This window comes from Triturus cristatus, chromosome 4_1 (genome assembly GCF_964204655.1).
Source record: "Triturus cristatus chromosome 4_1, aTriCri1.1, whole genome shotgun sequence".
NCBI classification, from domain to species: domain Eukaryota; kingdom Metazoa; phylum Chordata; class Amphibia; order Caudata; family Salamandridae; genus Triturus; species Triturus cristatus.
The window spans coordinates 1,147,616,903-1,147,633,504 of NC_140585.1; the positions used below are offsets into that span (position 1 = coordinate 1,147,616,903).

At 41.9% G+C, this 16,602-nt stretch overlaps 1 protein-coding gene across 1 annotated transcript in view; it reads left to right on the top strand.

Moving 5' to 3' along the window:
• Positions 1-15,413, top strand: part of LOC146856221 (uncharacterized) — a 65,598-nt gene extending 50,185 nt beyond the window's left edge. The window contains exons 6-7 of the mRNA XM_085650712.1: positions 4,136-4,301; positions 14,367-15,413. Coding sequence (XP_085506838.1) covers positions 4,136-4,301; positions 14,367-14,560 — 360 coding nt within the window. The 3' untranslated portion in view covers positions 14,561-15,413. The remainder of the gene's footprint in view (positions 1-4,135; positions 4,302-14,366) is intronic.
• The last annotated feature ends 1,189 nt before the right edge of the window (positions 15,414-16,602 follow it).

Below are 16,602 nucleotides of genomic sequence, written 5' to 3' on the forward strand. Positions count from 1 at the left end.
CACAATCTGGCAGAAGGGTGTAGTCAGGGAGACTCTGGCCATGAATCACAGATCCTCTCATGTGTACGTACTCTCCACACATATCCTTATCATTTGTGATGGTTAAGGGAGACGCACTAAAAGGTTAACATGGAGCAGACCCTCTACCACCAATGAAGAAGACAGGGAAAATGCCTGGAACTTCAGTAGGAATTATGCTGTCACTACTGCCAATCCCACAAAGCCCAGACAAAGAGTGCAATGCTCTGGGGCTAATTCTATGCAACATGTAGGTGCATCGGGGATATTGACGAATTGTTGGGCTCACTCGAAGAAAAGAAAACTAACACAGACACTGTAAATGGAAAAACAACAAGGGCAGATAGCACCCTCTATGGAGCCATGCAAGGGGATTTTTGTTCTAACATGGACTTTCTGTCTTTAGACTATTGCCTATAACAAAACAAGCATATTCATCAATGCTGCTCTCACCAAAAGACTGGGATGTAGCATCTTCTGTTCTTGAGATGGCCTCAGAGGCCCAGGTCCGAGAGGCGTCAACCAATTTCCTGTGGTTGCCTCATTTTGCTTTTATATAAATGTTGAACACTTAGGTAAAAGGGGTATCTTGATTTTCCTGAAACAGCATTTTCTGTTCTTGAGTGGACCCAACAGATACCTGATTTCTTAGGGTTGCTGCACATCCACTCCGCTGTGTGCCACTGAGGCGCATATAAGAAAAGTGTCTCTTGATTTTCTTGGGTCACCAAATCTACAACCCTGGGTGGATCCCCCAAAAACATAAATGAATGGGATTGCTTGGTTTTTGTGTGTAAGAGAATCTCTGCTCTTGAGTGCACCGCGTAAGAATGGTGTCTATTGGTTTTCATTGGGTCATGCCTTTCCTTAGCCTAGATTACAAACTTGCTCCTGTTCACCAAGCACAGCAGGGACAGCTCACCCCTCAGTCACCATAACAAATGATGATGGTAAGTATGATAGAGTAAATGTAAATGCGGCTTGGTTTCACATATCTTTCAGCTCCATGCCATGATTAACCACAGCCACATGTTTACTACCACATGTTTGAGGCAAGTCTCTGAACCTCACACAAAACTCCAAAATACTTCCGACATAGACCACAATAAGGAACACACACTTTAAGCCATAAGTAACAACCTAAGTAGATGCTTACTCGATCACCCCAAAAGCACTTTGAGGCATCTTTAGGGGTAGAAAAGTGGTATACAAATCCTACATATAAGATAGTACTCTACAAGCCATTACCAAAACAACATCTGTAGGTATGGTTATTATCCAGTGAACATGATGTGGCATTGCAAACAGAAACTGGTATGAAGTAACTATCTGGCACATAGGAACTGAGCCTAAATCAATGTACATTTATTCTAATGAGCGTACAATCGGGCAAATTAAGGTACATTCATTTGAACTAAAGGACACATTTTGAGACTGAACATCTGTGTACTAGCCACTACCTATATTTACTTATCATTATCATTCACTTGATGCAAAGTTTCTGTTAGGAGACAGGCTTCGTTTAAGGATTATTGGTGCCACAGGCAAACGTGCTTTGTGGCTGTTGTTCCACAAAAGGGCTATAGTTGCAGCATCCCACTGCAATATGGGACTCTTTGGTGCCTCTTCCGGGTAGTGCAATAAGGCAGCAGTACATGACATAAGGTGCCTTTGAATACACTCCTTATCGTTGAATACTCACAAAAAAAACCCATGACCATACATTATTCAGGAAATGTTATGATCTGCAGAGCGCTACGTTTAAAAAAATATAAAAGCACTTTAAAATGTGTTTCAGTTTTAAAACTTTTTCTTATCATATCTTACCCTGAAGCCATATTAACACTAACTTTCATTTACACAGTTTTTGATGTAGCAGATGTATTGTATTGTAATTTAATTTATATAGCGCTTAAAACCTATAACAGGGCACTATAGCGTGAGTTGCACAGTACTACTGGAAACTAATGTAGGTGGTTAGTCTAGTGCATTATTGGATTCTGAGATAGAAGAGTAAGATGGGGTGGTTCGCAACACACAACAGTACACACATGTAATAATAAGAAACATCCCCCCAAAACTCCTCTCCCCAGGCCATTGCACAACGGTGCTGTATCCGGCCACAAATTGTGTAGAAAATTATTAACCAAGATAATTGATTTAAACAATGAAAACAATGGATACACATGGGTAGGGCAGTGGTGGGTAGAACTATATGGAATCTGATGTGGAGACCTATGGGGAATAGGCCCCTAAATGCATGCTTGAGTAGACCCACACATACTATACTAGTGGAATGGAATTTCATCACAAGACATCCAAAAGAAATCCCCTTCCTCTTCCCCCATACCCCGATCCACTATCCAACCTTTACACCAACCCTCTTCCCTTGTCTCATTGATAATTGGAAAATGGAAGCTTACCTCATGATTTCAGATTTATTCGAAATATAAAGAAATATTATCCTTTGAGGCCTGTAAATGGAAGTTCCATCTCGGTAAACAGGAAAGTTACTACTATACACAACTTAGACACTAGGTCATGCACCCCACTAATAAAGCAGCGAAAACCTAAGACCTTTTACACCTAGAAAAGGTTGGGCTCTCCACCAGAGAGGCCAATGGTCAGATGTCCACATTTTTTGATATTCTTCTGCAAACCACATCTACAAAACGACCCGTCCATATAAAACACATTGTGCTAAAATCACAGGGAAAGAGGTAGGTAGCAAACAATAAGATATATTGTGGCAAGAAATCTCTAGAAATATCCATTGTACATAAGGCAGAGAAGTACATTATACAGTACTTTTTGATTAGTATCTTTGCCCAGTCAAGCTACAAAAAGTGCTCTAGGTTTGAAAGGATGTGGCATGCGAGGAGCCTTTAAGCACATATGGTGGGACTGCCCACACATCAAGATGCTTTGCGCAGAGCTACTGACGGCGATGAAGACAATAAAGGGATACCCTTTGAAGGCAAACCTCTCCTGTACAATATTAGGCTTACACTCCACCCACCATAAGCACCAGATGAAAGTTGACTGGATACTTAAATATGTGGAACTGTCTGAGAGCAGCAGCTGAGTTGACTTTGGCAGCCACTGGAAAAAGACAATATCACCCTTTATTGTTCTCTGGTTTTTCCGGTAATGGAATTTACTAGTAGGGGAGAACTTAACATATCCGCTTGCTGATTCACACAAACTTCACAGCCAAATGGGGGCCATTGTTCGATTGTCGCTCAATGGGCTCATCCCCTCTGTCCTACCTGCTCTGATTGTGAGCCATAAATCTCTTTCGCTACTAAGATATCTATAAATGTACTATAGAGTATGCTGAAGGCATAACAATCTCAAAAGTCTCTTGTAATCTTCCTAGCCTTAACTCTGCATAGATGTTACACATCCAAAGCCTTCCTACTTCTATGCAGCTTGATATTGTGTGTTTAATTATGTTATTTAATCTCTTCCATGCTAGTTTTTGTTCTGTATTTTCTTGTGTGTGTGTGGGGGGGGGCGGGGAGGGTGGAGGGTGAAGTTGTATATGTATTTTGCAATGGTTAATACTGACAATGGAGATCGACTTAGACACTCATATTTGCAGGTGAATTATTGTATTGTGCTTAATACAACATTCTAATAAATAAGTTTGAACATTTGTTTTTATTACATCCATCTGTTAATTTATCTAACTCTACCCTAATAACTCCTTAGTACCCCTAAAGCTTTTCATCTCTGAACCCATAAAACCCCAAATTGCCCCCTAATGCTTCCTTTCCCTGAACCATAAAAAGACCCTTACTACTCCTTAACGCTACCCTTCCCTAAACCCTAAAAGGCACAGCTACCCCTTGACTCTACAAATCCATGAACCCTATCAACCCCTCACTAATTTTAGTGAGGGGTTTATGTTCCTCGACCACCGAAGGCTCTTTGTGTTTTCATATATTTATGTACCTTCCTATAACCTGTGGAAAGGCCTTCCAGTGCAAAATTCCTCAAAGAACAACTGCTTGCTTGCTGTGAATTTCCAAACTTGTTATGTTTTGGTTGTTTTTACTCTCTGAAACAGGTAAGAGATTAGGTTATAAAGAGGCAGTTTTTTGTCCAAATGCAGGAAAGAACCTTCCCTTGTACCATTTGTGGCAAGGCCTTCAAACGTTCGTCCACCTTGTCTACTCACCTCCTGATCCACTCAGATACCAGGCCCTACCCCTGCCATTACTGCGGCAAGCGTTTTCATCAGAAATCTGACATGAAGAAGCATACCTTCATCCACACAGGTAAGAAGGAAGGCTGCTGCATGGGTGTATGCATAGTTTGAGCCAGTACTTTTAAAGCAAGGGTCTCTACCTTAGGTCTGGAGCACCAGCCAACATTTTAATGATATCTACATAAGAGAGCTTTTGTAATGCTCTCTCAGAAGTTGGGTCTCCTATATCTTGTTGACCATTTCTACATTGGAAGATTACCTTGTGGTTTTTAATATCAAAATCATGCTTCACTTGATAAGACTGAATCCTTTTCCATACTAGCATCTTTCATCATGCTTGGCCATCAGCTCTTTGGTGAAAAAACACACTTAAAGAAGCCAAATGTATTTGTAAAAAGCTGGAGAAAGCATGGTGCAAGGAGTATTGCCCTTCTAAACAAATGTAAATTACAGACAGCTCTATGCTCTTACAAAAGACTTAAATATAATTTGAGGGCCGAGTACTATGCAGAAAGAATTGTTCACTTTTGTAATGCATCCATGAACATTCCTGGGTGGCTCGGTTGCTTTCTTCACTACAACAATAAGGTACCTGCTTTCTGCTTAAAGTCTTGCACAAGAGTTTTCCACTTTTACCACCTCAGTCACATCCGTTAGTGATCCAGGCATCGATCTTCGGGCACCTGGATAAATTCAATGGGTTGCTTCTTCGTTCTCCACTTTATTTACTATAAAGACTCCCACAAATTCAGAATTGTTTGGCCAGGTTGGCTCTTAACGCCCTGCATACTGCCTCTGAATCAGCCTGATTGAAAATGCCACACTTGTTGCCCATCTTCAAGAGGATCCTGCATTAGATTTAAACCTTGCCAGGCCCTGTCTGTTTTTCCAGCCTTTCTAAGTGTGTTTATACCTTTTTCCAGCCTTTCAAACAAGCAAACATGACAATATGCACTTTTTCAACCAGCAAAGGAAAAAGTTTTCAAACAGGAAGTGGATTAAAATAAGCCTCTTTTCAAATCCATTTACCGGTGGCCATCTTTGATTTTGCCGGGTCTAGTGTTTCTTTCCCCAGCTGGTTTCATTTTTCGAGCGCGCCTCCATACACGGCACACAAGATAAAACGCCAAGCTCTGACGAACTCCAGACCAGAGCAAGGTGCGAGTAATCACCGCAATAATTCGACCAACCATGACGTACGCTGCACCAGTTTGGAGCGGCTGCCGCCCGCAGCTTCGGAAAGACCTGCAGAGACTACAGAGCAGGGCCTTACGGATTGCAGCAGGTGCTCCAATCTTCACAAGAACAGCAGACCTCCACAGAGACCTAGGTGTTGAGATGTTGGATGACCATCTCCGCAAACTCAACAGGACATTCTACAAAGGACTGGATCAAAAAGATAACCCACTGATCAGGAAACTTGCAGACATTTCTACAAACCCATTTGACCGCTACCCGAGACCCATCGAAGCGCTAAACTTGTGAAACTGAAACAGCAACACAGCATCCAAAAACTCATCACTGCCTGAGGGCAAATCGCCCCGGCAGGTACCCAAAACTCATCACTGTCAGAAGGCAACCGCCGCGGCAGCCATCAAAAGCTCATCACCACCAGAAGACACTTGGCAGACGAATACAAGACTCTGCGGTAAAACTTGCTGACAATTCCGCAAACCAAATTGACCGCAACCCGCGGCCTATCACAGTGCTGACCTTGTGATCCAACCTCAACTGTGACAAAGCGTCACACATCAATAGGACAACCTAAACAGCGACTAAAAAAACTCAAAATGAATGTGGAGTAATGAGGCTATCGCCTCGGTATCCAAAAACTCACCACTGTCAGATGGAATCTGACAGGCGAAAACAAGACACACGGACGCAACTCCAGACCAGATTCCGGCTAGCCATGAGAAGGTAATTCCTTGGAGACCGCGCTCTTTCCAGCATGTGAGTAAGACAATGGCATGTCTTTAAAAGAGCCAAAAGAGACCGCGATTTTATTTAATTCGTACACCTCAACGACTCCTGTGTAAAAAATGTAAAAAAAAAAAAAAAAACCTTTTTTCCTTCTATAAATACCCACAGTGTCTGACTGAAGGGGCCCTTACTCCTCTCGTGACAGCTCATGGAGCGGTAACGATAACATATGGATGTATGTATTTTTACGGCAACCTCAATGGCACATTTCTTTTGTGGGGAATGTATACCGATAGTATATTTTTAACGACACGCCATGGGAGCACATTTTATAAAGAGCGAGTGCACAGTTCGACGTTTGTTGATAATCTACCCAACTTCAAAGGCATGTCATGAAAACAGACTTCTAAAAAAGCGAGTGCATAGTTGTCTTTAAAAATCTATCTAAGACCACATGGAGGTTATAACGATTGTATATAACTTTCTTCCGTTTTAAATACATATGAATGTTTTTGAATGAAAGATTTCATTTGGCAATACGAAGGTTAAAACTGACATGTGTGAAAATGAGTTCTGAATAAACGTAAAACTGGGCACAACAACCATGAGGAGTATTCCTTTAACTGATATATAAGTAGATGATATTTACCAAGTGGTACAAATACTGACGATACAAATACTGACGATAAAGCTGCATAAGAGAAATATATCACAGTGATAATGAGCATTATACTTTCCACGTGACGGTGATGTGAATACATGATGTGATGAATGCCATTGTTTATTCACAATGTTTTTCCATTTCAGATTTTGTTGCAAGATATACTACTGGTATATTTTTTCAAACTACCCAAATTTGGGAACAAAGGACAGTACTTTTGACCAACAGGCATATATACATTCTTCATTATTATATCACCCAGTGAGGTGAAACAGGGATCGTTTTTTGGTCCTGAGGAAGAAAGCCAAGGGGATGGCTTCTGAAACATGTCGACCTTGTAGAGGGTGACCCATCATAGTACACCATCTACACCTCCCCATTTTTACTATTCTCAGCTAGGGAAGGCAATAAAGTATATTTTTTCCACTAGCCAGAGAATTTTTAACCGTCGCACACTTTTTTCATGATCCCACGCACTACACATAATCACCAATCACAAAACAAAGTGCTCCCGCGTCTACGTAGGTCATAGCACGCCCTGTCCCGTAGAGGGGCAGGAAGACCCCAATGATGAAGCATGACACTGAATCAGGTTTCAATGTGTGAGGGGTACTTTACAATTTTTTTTATATTGCCCTTCCTAAATGAAAATAAGGTGCTTTAATCTGTTTTATGACACCATCATTTACGTAGCACTTCAATATGATTAACACTCAAAATAAGAATAGCACACACATATGCACGTATATATCCATGTAATTAATGGTAGAATCCTTGTGTTGAATAATATTTAAGACATAAATGTATTCATTAGTCTTCTCCTCAGCAGCTGAGATCAAGCAACGCCTGCCTCCTAGATGTTCCTACGTATCGGCGTGTTCCGATGGGAGGGTGAGCTTTCTCAATTGCAGCCACTCAGCACTGGAGTCCGCTCCCTCCACATCTAAGAGCTTCGGATCAGTTAAAGTCATTCAGGAAACTCCTGCAGACTGTGCTCCTTGCAAGCTAGTGGCCACCTCTCTGTAGTGTTAAGCTGTGTTTGGCACCAGGACATCTGTTGTGTATTTGCAGACTCTATAACAGTTTAAATCAATTAATCAGCCAATAAGATACGTTTACATACAAATAAACTAAAAGTGCCTGTGACCACACTGTAACAAACCAGCATCAATAACTATAGATTGTGTACCGTGCTTATCTTTGTGCACCTTTATTATAATAGTCTTTCTTCTCTTTCTGAACTTGCATTGCAATGCGGATTGCATGTTTCAGAGTATGTATGGTACAGGGCAGTAACAGTTGCCAAGTTACCAAAAACACACATTCTGATATTCCGTTGCATTTTGGACATTGTAGTTATTATTGTGCTAATCAGTTCCTCGCATGTTTCATCACTGCAGCCGCTAATGCATGCATTGAAATGGATCTCATCTGCATGCAGCCTATTATTGATAACCAGGCCTGGATCTTGTCCTCGTTGTCTTTCATTGGACACCTTTGGTATAAAGTGCTTTATCCAAACAAAACCTCAGCAAAGTAAACACCACGATGCACTACATCTGGTATGAAAACTAGGGGTGGGCGAAGACAGTTCCTGATTTTCATCATTTGTGGAAGAGTAGGTCGCACACTGCTCGTCACACCAGCAAGTTTCCCCAAAGGACTGTGGGAAATGTAGTGGCGACGGCGGGTACGCCTATGCCACGAAATGTAAATAGAACAGTATGTGTTGCGTTAGCCATCCCTGGACACGTGTTTCGAGGTAGTTGCCTCTCGTCAGCAGGGAGCAGGTCAATGTTAAGGGGTGCCGTGTGGACTGCCAAAATGTAATTAAAAGCAGGTCAAGTACCTCTCCTGGCGCGCAGGTGCAGACCAAGGCTCGTCAGCCCGTTAGCTCAAGGAAGCCGTTTAAATTGTGGAAGAGTAGGTCGCACACTGCTCGTCACACCAGCAAGTTGCCCCAAAGGACTGTGGGAAATGTAGTGGTGACGGCGGGTACGCATATGCCACGAAATGTAAATAGAACATTTTCATCATTTGATAAGGTTGCAGATTTGCCCAGTTTGTTTGTCTTCATCCGTGCTATGTGTTTCTGCACATTGCAAGATCATTTTTACACGAATAAACCAGCAAACCTTGTCAAATGTAGAGCAAGTTTACATTTAGTGGAGATTTGTGTACACCATTACAAATCCAGGATCAATGTTCTCTGTTAAGTTAACCCTTCGCAATATAAATTGTCGCAAAAAGTACAGTTTTCTATACAAATCTTGGAAAGTTTAGAACGTTGCACCTTCATGAAGTTTCAAAGCTTTCTCCAGAACTTTGCAAAGGGTGCTAGAAACAATGTTTGCAATTTCCCCCAAATCCCTAAGAAAAATTTGCCCTCCACCAGTTTTCCCCCTAGAGATAGTGTTGGAGGCTTTCGGTGGCATCATATCTCCTAAAACAGTACTGGCTTTGATGAGGTGTTCGGCCATCACGAACCATGTTCGCAGGAAAAGGATAATGTGCTAAAGGCACATTACGAATAAGCATGAACAGAACATATTGTAGTTGCAAGAAGCGGCCTGTTGTAGTGCAGAGAATACACTGTAGTTTCTTAGTTCTTGAGACAGGAGAGGACTTTGCCACTTGTTCTAACTTATCAAGAGTTAGGGACACATATATTCTGCTGCACAAATTATCTTGGCGTCTTCTCCGGTTGATAATGTAGGATTCTGAAAAAGTGAAGGTGAGGGGTATCAACATAAAATGTCTTGTGGACAAGTCACAGATTTACACAAAATTGTCTTAAGGCCTCGTAACTGATGCAGAGATAAGCAGCTGGGCATACATTAGTCAAACTTTCATTGTGCTGGCTCAGAAGGAAAGGCGATTCCATTTGTACAAAGTCTAAACCTAACATGGATTGTCATGGGAGCATGCCAGGGCTGAAAAGGAGAAATAAGTCATCTTTACACTAAGTGAGTAAGACCACAAATTTAGAAAAATGTGACCAATTGGACTGACTCCAGTGACAAGTAAAATAAAAGAGCAGAAGACGTACCACATGCAAGACATAGGGGGACGGTGAGCTAATCAACTAGAGCCAACAAGGGCTAACGAAAAGGCTTTCGTATCGGATTGATTGACTGCCTTATTTGCGAAATCGACTAGTAATACACTGGGGTGCACAGAACTGTCCCCAACCATTTTGAAAAAAGTGCTTGATGCTGTCCAACAGAAGCATACAATGTTCCATGACGGATTTTCCAGATATCTTACATACATACTTACATACAGTGAATATCATTAAAATAGTCAGTGACTATCCTAGAAAGATGGATCCAGAACTCATGTACAACCATTTTACAACCCTCTCCATATTGTTCACGAGGGCCAGTTCAATGCTAAATTTTCGGGATATCCACATGGAATAAATTCACATGAATTGACCTAAATTAATATTTACATAGTCAATAGTTATCCAGAAAATCCAACATGGTTTCGGCCACTGGTGGTCCAACGTTAAACAGCCCTGCAGTACACCATGACAATAAACAAGTACAAATCTGAAATTGATATCATGTTATCGTTTTCTTAAAAAGATTTTCATGGCACAAAACTTGGGGTAATAGAAGACAGATAAGCGAGACAGAGAGTTGCGGACTAGCAAACTCCACAGCTTCAGATGGTATGAATTATAGTTGCAATAGATATAAAGTCAAATATGGCTGATGTGTAGCAATCTGAATATAAATGACATATGGGTGGAAGATATGCAGACTATAATACGGTTGAATGATACTAATATGGGGTAGTAGGGGAAAATTCCAGCATTCTGAATTAAAGCCCTGCCTTAAAATCCTGGTTTAATAATATAATAATGTAAAGTGATGTACCGCGAGATGAGGTAGCAAGGTTATAATTACTTTTCTAGTTGATGTGTCAGAATGAGTAAGGCAATCCAATCCATTGAATCAATTCCAATATATTTTGTGGTGCATCGTAACAGAGGGAGAACATTTATAGCCAACACGTGTTTGCCAACACGTGTTTCGCCCACTTACATCTGCCATCTGGCCTGGGGCTTCCTCAGGGCGTTCGGAATGGAAAGCTGGGTTAGGAGTGTATAGCGGTCCTATCCCAGTAAGACGTGTACGGCAGTATTCTCGGGCGGGGAAAAGAGCTTCCGTAAACAGTTGCGATTCGTCGGCATTACTTTTCTAGTCTTCTAGTCAATTACCTTCAGAATTGAGCACTCCTTGGATTCTGCTGCCTACTGTCATATGTCCTCTTTATGCTTGTATTCATTGAAGTTTCTGAGCCTCTTCATTTTCATACCAGCCCATCTCAGTTTTGGTATTTTCTGTTTAGGCTTTCTCCATCTTTGGTCTTCCTGGATACCAGGCAAACAGGAAGTTAGCCCACTGTCGGAATGTTTTAATTCTGAGGGTTTCAAGTGTAAAGAAGGGAGGGGCTGGGGCACATGGTGCTGCATAGGCAGGGTTGGAAAGAGCATGGAGCAGGCAGTATATCGGTACCAAAAATATTGTGTGGGCTGAATATTGTGTCAAAAATATCAAGGACCAAAATATCGAGAAGGCCAGTGTGAATGGGTAAATATAGATTTACTATTCTTAACTCATCTAAATACACGAAAGATATATATATATATATATATATATATATATATATATATATATATATATATATAGTCAAGGTACATATATGTGAAGCTATATATAGTAAAACTTTACCTTACTATAGAAACTTACCTTCACAATATTTTTGCCCTTGATATTCTTGACACGATATTTTGTCCCACAATATTTGTGGTTCCGATATTCTGTCTAAATGTCCCCAATGAGAGTGCGCAGGTGACTTGTAGACAATGTAAACCGCAGTTCTAGGGGCAGGTGACCTTAGTTCAAGGGGCTGTTGGAGCGGTAGGGGATTCAGGTGACTGTGCCCTGCCCAAACAGCTTGCCTGCAGCTGGCGTGAGGTTGGGACCAGGAGCTCATGCCCCTTAGTTAAAGACCACTCTAATGTATTTAGCTTCTAGCTTGTACTACAGGTAAGCTAAATTACAATATTTTAATTGTAGTGCACACTTTAAAAAATCTGTCTCCTAAGCACTAAAACATCTGCTATGTAGAGTCAATTAGATACAACACAAGCAAGCAGATCTTATATGCTCTAAACCCTCCAACTTAACTCTTAACACAACAAGTTCAACACACAAACACACACACCCTCAGAGTCAGAGTCAAATGAAAATGCAGTACAAAAAAATGCCTGCACTTACCACCTTCCACCTGGCCTTTCTTCCTACAATGCCAAAGGCTCACAGAGCCTGCAGGGCAGTAAAGTTGGCTACTTTTTCCCCCTTTCTAAACTTAAGGGGCTGTTTGGGGGGGGGGGGGGGGGGGGTTACGTGTATGCCCCGATTCAGGTGACTCTGGGGCCTGCCCAACCACTTAGCCTGAAACTGGTGGGAGGAGGGGGCAGGAGCTACCCTATGTTTTTTGCCCCCTCTATAGACTCGGGTCACAAAGAAAGATGAAGTCTGATTTTGTAGGACTACTCTGATGTTTGGAACGTTTTCTGATATTATGGATTCACAAACAATCCTAGGACTAGTGTAGGAAAGCTGCTTCTGTCACGAGTTTCCTGCAGCACTCCTGTGCACAAAATGTACACATATGGAAATTCCATAATGTGGAAATATTTGCCAATGCAAACGCAAAAGTGCACTCGGACATGTAACCTTTTTTGTTCAGTGACAAAAATTATTTTCTCAGCCCAACCATGCACTCCATAAGGATGGTGATGTTTCCCCCTTTCCTACTTGGAAAGACACTTAGTCCTTTCAAATTAGCACAATTGCATGTCTTGATGGCGAGAGTGACTGCCTGCAAGATATATGTAAGGGCCCACCTACTTCTGCAGGATGCTTCACCCAGCAACACACACTACCTGCCCCCTGTAAATACACTTGTGAAACATAAGAGTCTACCATCCTGTATCTGTAGAATAGGATGTGGAATGTATATTCAGTGATGTGTGTTTTTGGGCCCTAATACCGTTTATATACTTGAAAATAATAGAGAATCAGGACCAAAGACTCAGCTTGAGAGCACCAGCAATGAGAATCATCAAACCAACAGCATGAAAGACTTTCAGATCTAAAACAAGTAAGGAAAAGAGAGTCACCACGGAGTAAAGGGCAGGGGAGGTTAACACGTGAAGCAGCAAGAATTGTACAAGCTCTGCTTCGAAACAAAAGACTGCATGGGACCATGACCGCACAATATACATATGTGAAGAAGGTTAAAACGGGGGGTTAGGGGTGACAAACAAGAAGAAAATAATGTAGGGTAGCAGAAAAAGCATTCTAAACTCAGGAGCAATTAATTGCTGCAATAGTCCTCCATGTGAGTGGATGGGAGCTCCTTGCGTCATTGATTCAGTCAAATCCTTGATAAATGCCATAATGCCCCTCAATTATACATTTTAAGAATTTTCGAGTTCACCGAGGAGTTGCATGACCAAATGGAGGCGGAAGGGCAAGTGACTTCTTAAGTTCTTTGTCCCTCCCTCTATAGCCTTATAATCTACCTAATAGTTAGGTTATACCAACAAATACCAGCTTATAATAAGCCATTACGAGCTAGTACTGATATTGTTATGGTGTAATAGATGCATTCTGAAGTCATATCATTCTTGTAGTAACGAAAATAATGTAGTCCACAATATAGGCTGGTAATGCCATCAGCATATCAGGGGGGATGAACACAATTCTTAGATTTCCTTCCAACGCTGCCGCTCTCTAATTCTACGACCTGAACTCGAGTGGTTGTATTCAGTTCTACTTTTATGTCCTGAAGCTGTCTTTGCGGCTATAGCAGACTTTAAACACCCAAATACAATACTAGAAGCCTCATGCCTGCATCTTCCAGAGGACCACAGAATTATTTCTTATTATATTAGCAGAGTTGTCTCTTGCGTGTGTTCTTTCAAGTGCAACTCTTTTTTTAAGAGGCTTAATTTTAACCAGGTTCGCCCAGCACTTTTGTATTTACAGCTGTTGAAACCAGACTGTATAATCTTTATTGTAGGCTATCTGAAATCTTTGGTGAGAACCAGGGCCTGCCTGGAATATTAGCTATTTCAGGGGGAGGAGGTACTCATAGTTTTAAAGTATGTCTCTTAAGTGTTCTCTATTTTTAACACAGAAACGTACTTATTGTACCTGCCATATTTTATTTGTAATCTCTTATGGCTATGGACTGTACATTATTTTAATGTACTTTTTTATGGGTTGTGTATATACATTATGACTTTTATGGTTTTCACATTGTAAAACCGAATAAAGTTTTATGAAATGAAAGTGCAACTCTTTCTGGGGGGTGAATGTCTTGCAACAGAGTTGCCCCTGCCTTCAATGATCCTATGCCATTATAATACTAACCAGATCACAATTTAGCATGAGTATTCACATACCTATTTTTTTTTAACAGTTTTTGCCATTTTAATGTGATGGTCTTCTCTCCTCCCTTTCCCTGTAGGAGAAAAGCCCCATAAGTGCCAGGTGTGCAGTAAAGCCTTCAGCCAGAGCTCCAACCTCATCACTCACAGTCGTAAGCACACCGGGGTGAAGCCATTCGGCTGCAGCATCTGCGGAAAGGGCTTTCAACGCAAGGTTGACCTTCGGCGCCACCAGGACACGCACACTGCCTTTAAGTTGACTCCTAATAATTGATTCCTTAGGAACTTCCCAGTGCAGGAATATGGAGCAAACCATCGTAGGTGTCTGCGTGGCTACTCGGTGTCTCTATAATATGAGGACTGAATGACCTAGTTCATTATCGAGTGCCGTTCCACGAGCACCTCACACCAGCAGCCGTATTCCATGGATCATGATGTGTTGTGTTTGTGGTGTTGTGTTTTCCTGAGTGATTAAGATGTTAGCTAAGTAAGGAGATTGTGAGAGGTGTGGTTGGGGAGGTATGTGATCTCTTATGGCCTGGTAGGTTATGGGTGAGATGAGGATGTCTTCAGTACTGGGCCCACCCAATAGCCGCTAGACCCCAACATCACACAGATGTCTAGTGTAAAGCGCTGTTTGCTGAGAGTGCCTATGGCCTAAGACATTGCCCGCAAGTGTCTGAGGCAAATCTGTACTCCTGGAAGCTAGACCTGCTTACAAGCAGCAGGGAGACACTACTGGGTGCTGTTGACAACTCAAGCTAGATACTTTCTAGGGATATATATTTGTGTAATTGTGTGTGGGGAATGTAGCTGAGCACTTTGGGACTGACAGTGTTCTACTTCTGGCTATGGGAGAGTTCCAGATGGAGCATGGAGAAATGTTAAATGTGTGATGCTTTCTTTTTTTGTTATTTTCATGTGGTATTTGAAAAATCAAAGCTACATGCCAAGTTTTGACAGACATAAACTGATGAAACTTTCTGCAAATCTCTATTCTAGTCCCCTATTGTTTGAGCATCTATGTTATACACAAGCCATCAAGACTCTGGTATTGTGGCTCAAGCAGAAACATGTATTTTTTATATTGTGTTATCCACCCCTTTAGTAAACACCTACATGTTGTTACTTTTCTGGCTTCATTGAATGTCTACATTGTGAAATCAACTGGAATAATACATTTAACTTTTTAGAGAACATGCAGAGAAGGCGTTTTTAGATGGGATGCTCTTAAGTCCTTTTTCAGCCGAGTCTACAAAACAGAACAATCTGTCCGCTTGGAAAAGACATATTGTCAGTTTACTAATAACTTGCAGCAGGCTTAAAGCCCGCCCCTCTGCTTACCATTAGTTGGCATTATTGTCACTCTCATTTGCTTGCTTCTTATTTGATGACTTTCCTTTTCCATCTAGCATTTGTCCCTCACCAGGGGCGTAGTCTTTTTGCTTGTGTACTTCCACTGCTCACTTGCAGGGAGCTACTTTTTCTCTTTGCTTAAGCCCTCCATGAGAGTGCATGCGTTTTTCAGCTGCCTCCTCATATGCCTCTCCCCAACTAAATGTCCACCCATTGGCGCTCTCTGTTGTGGTCTCCCTTGCATACTGCTTCTTCTCTCCTCCCTTCACACAGCGTTATTGTTAATTTTTCGCCACCCACTCATCCATGCTCCCCCTTACCCACATGCTCATCCCTGGCCTTCCATTTTGGAGCCTGAAATGTAGGTTGCTACCCCAGTACTTTGCTTTCTTTCATGCAGCCCATGTTTGCTTCCCCCATACTTTGCAATATTCCACAGAATCTGCCCCTTACAGTGCTTTCTCTTATTTTTAAATATGCACTGTAGCTTCACAACCGAAATGCCCATAAAACAGTAGCTGCTAATTTACACCACTTTCCAAATGCCCAACTCCGAGCCATAAATGAAGGCAGGAAATCTGCAGCGACAAGAGACCCTTCAAGGTGCTAGCGCGTCATCATTGATCAGCCTGCTCCACAGGATAATCTTGCTTTATAGATGAGAAGACAACAGTTTGAAGAAAAGGAGGACTTGAGCAGACAAACAGGGAGATTCACAGGTGCTGCTGAGCTCTTGTACTTCAAAGGAACTCCTCTCCCCCTTGCATCCACCCCCAAAAATGCACAGTCCTTGGTCCATAGAGCACCCTGTGGTACGCTCTAAGCGAATGTCCCTTCTCAGCTGGGGTCTAGCACCTCTCCTGCGGCCTCTAGGCTACACCTTGCTGCCAACAGTTGTGGGCGGCCCTCATGCCTGACCAGGGCCGGACTGGGAACCAGAACCGGCCCTGGCAGAGAGCT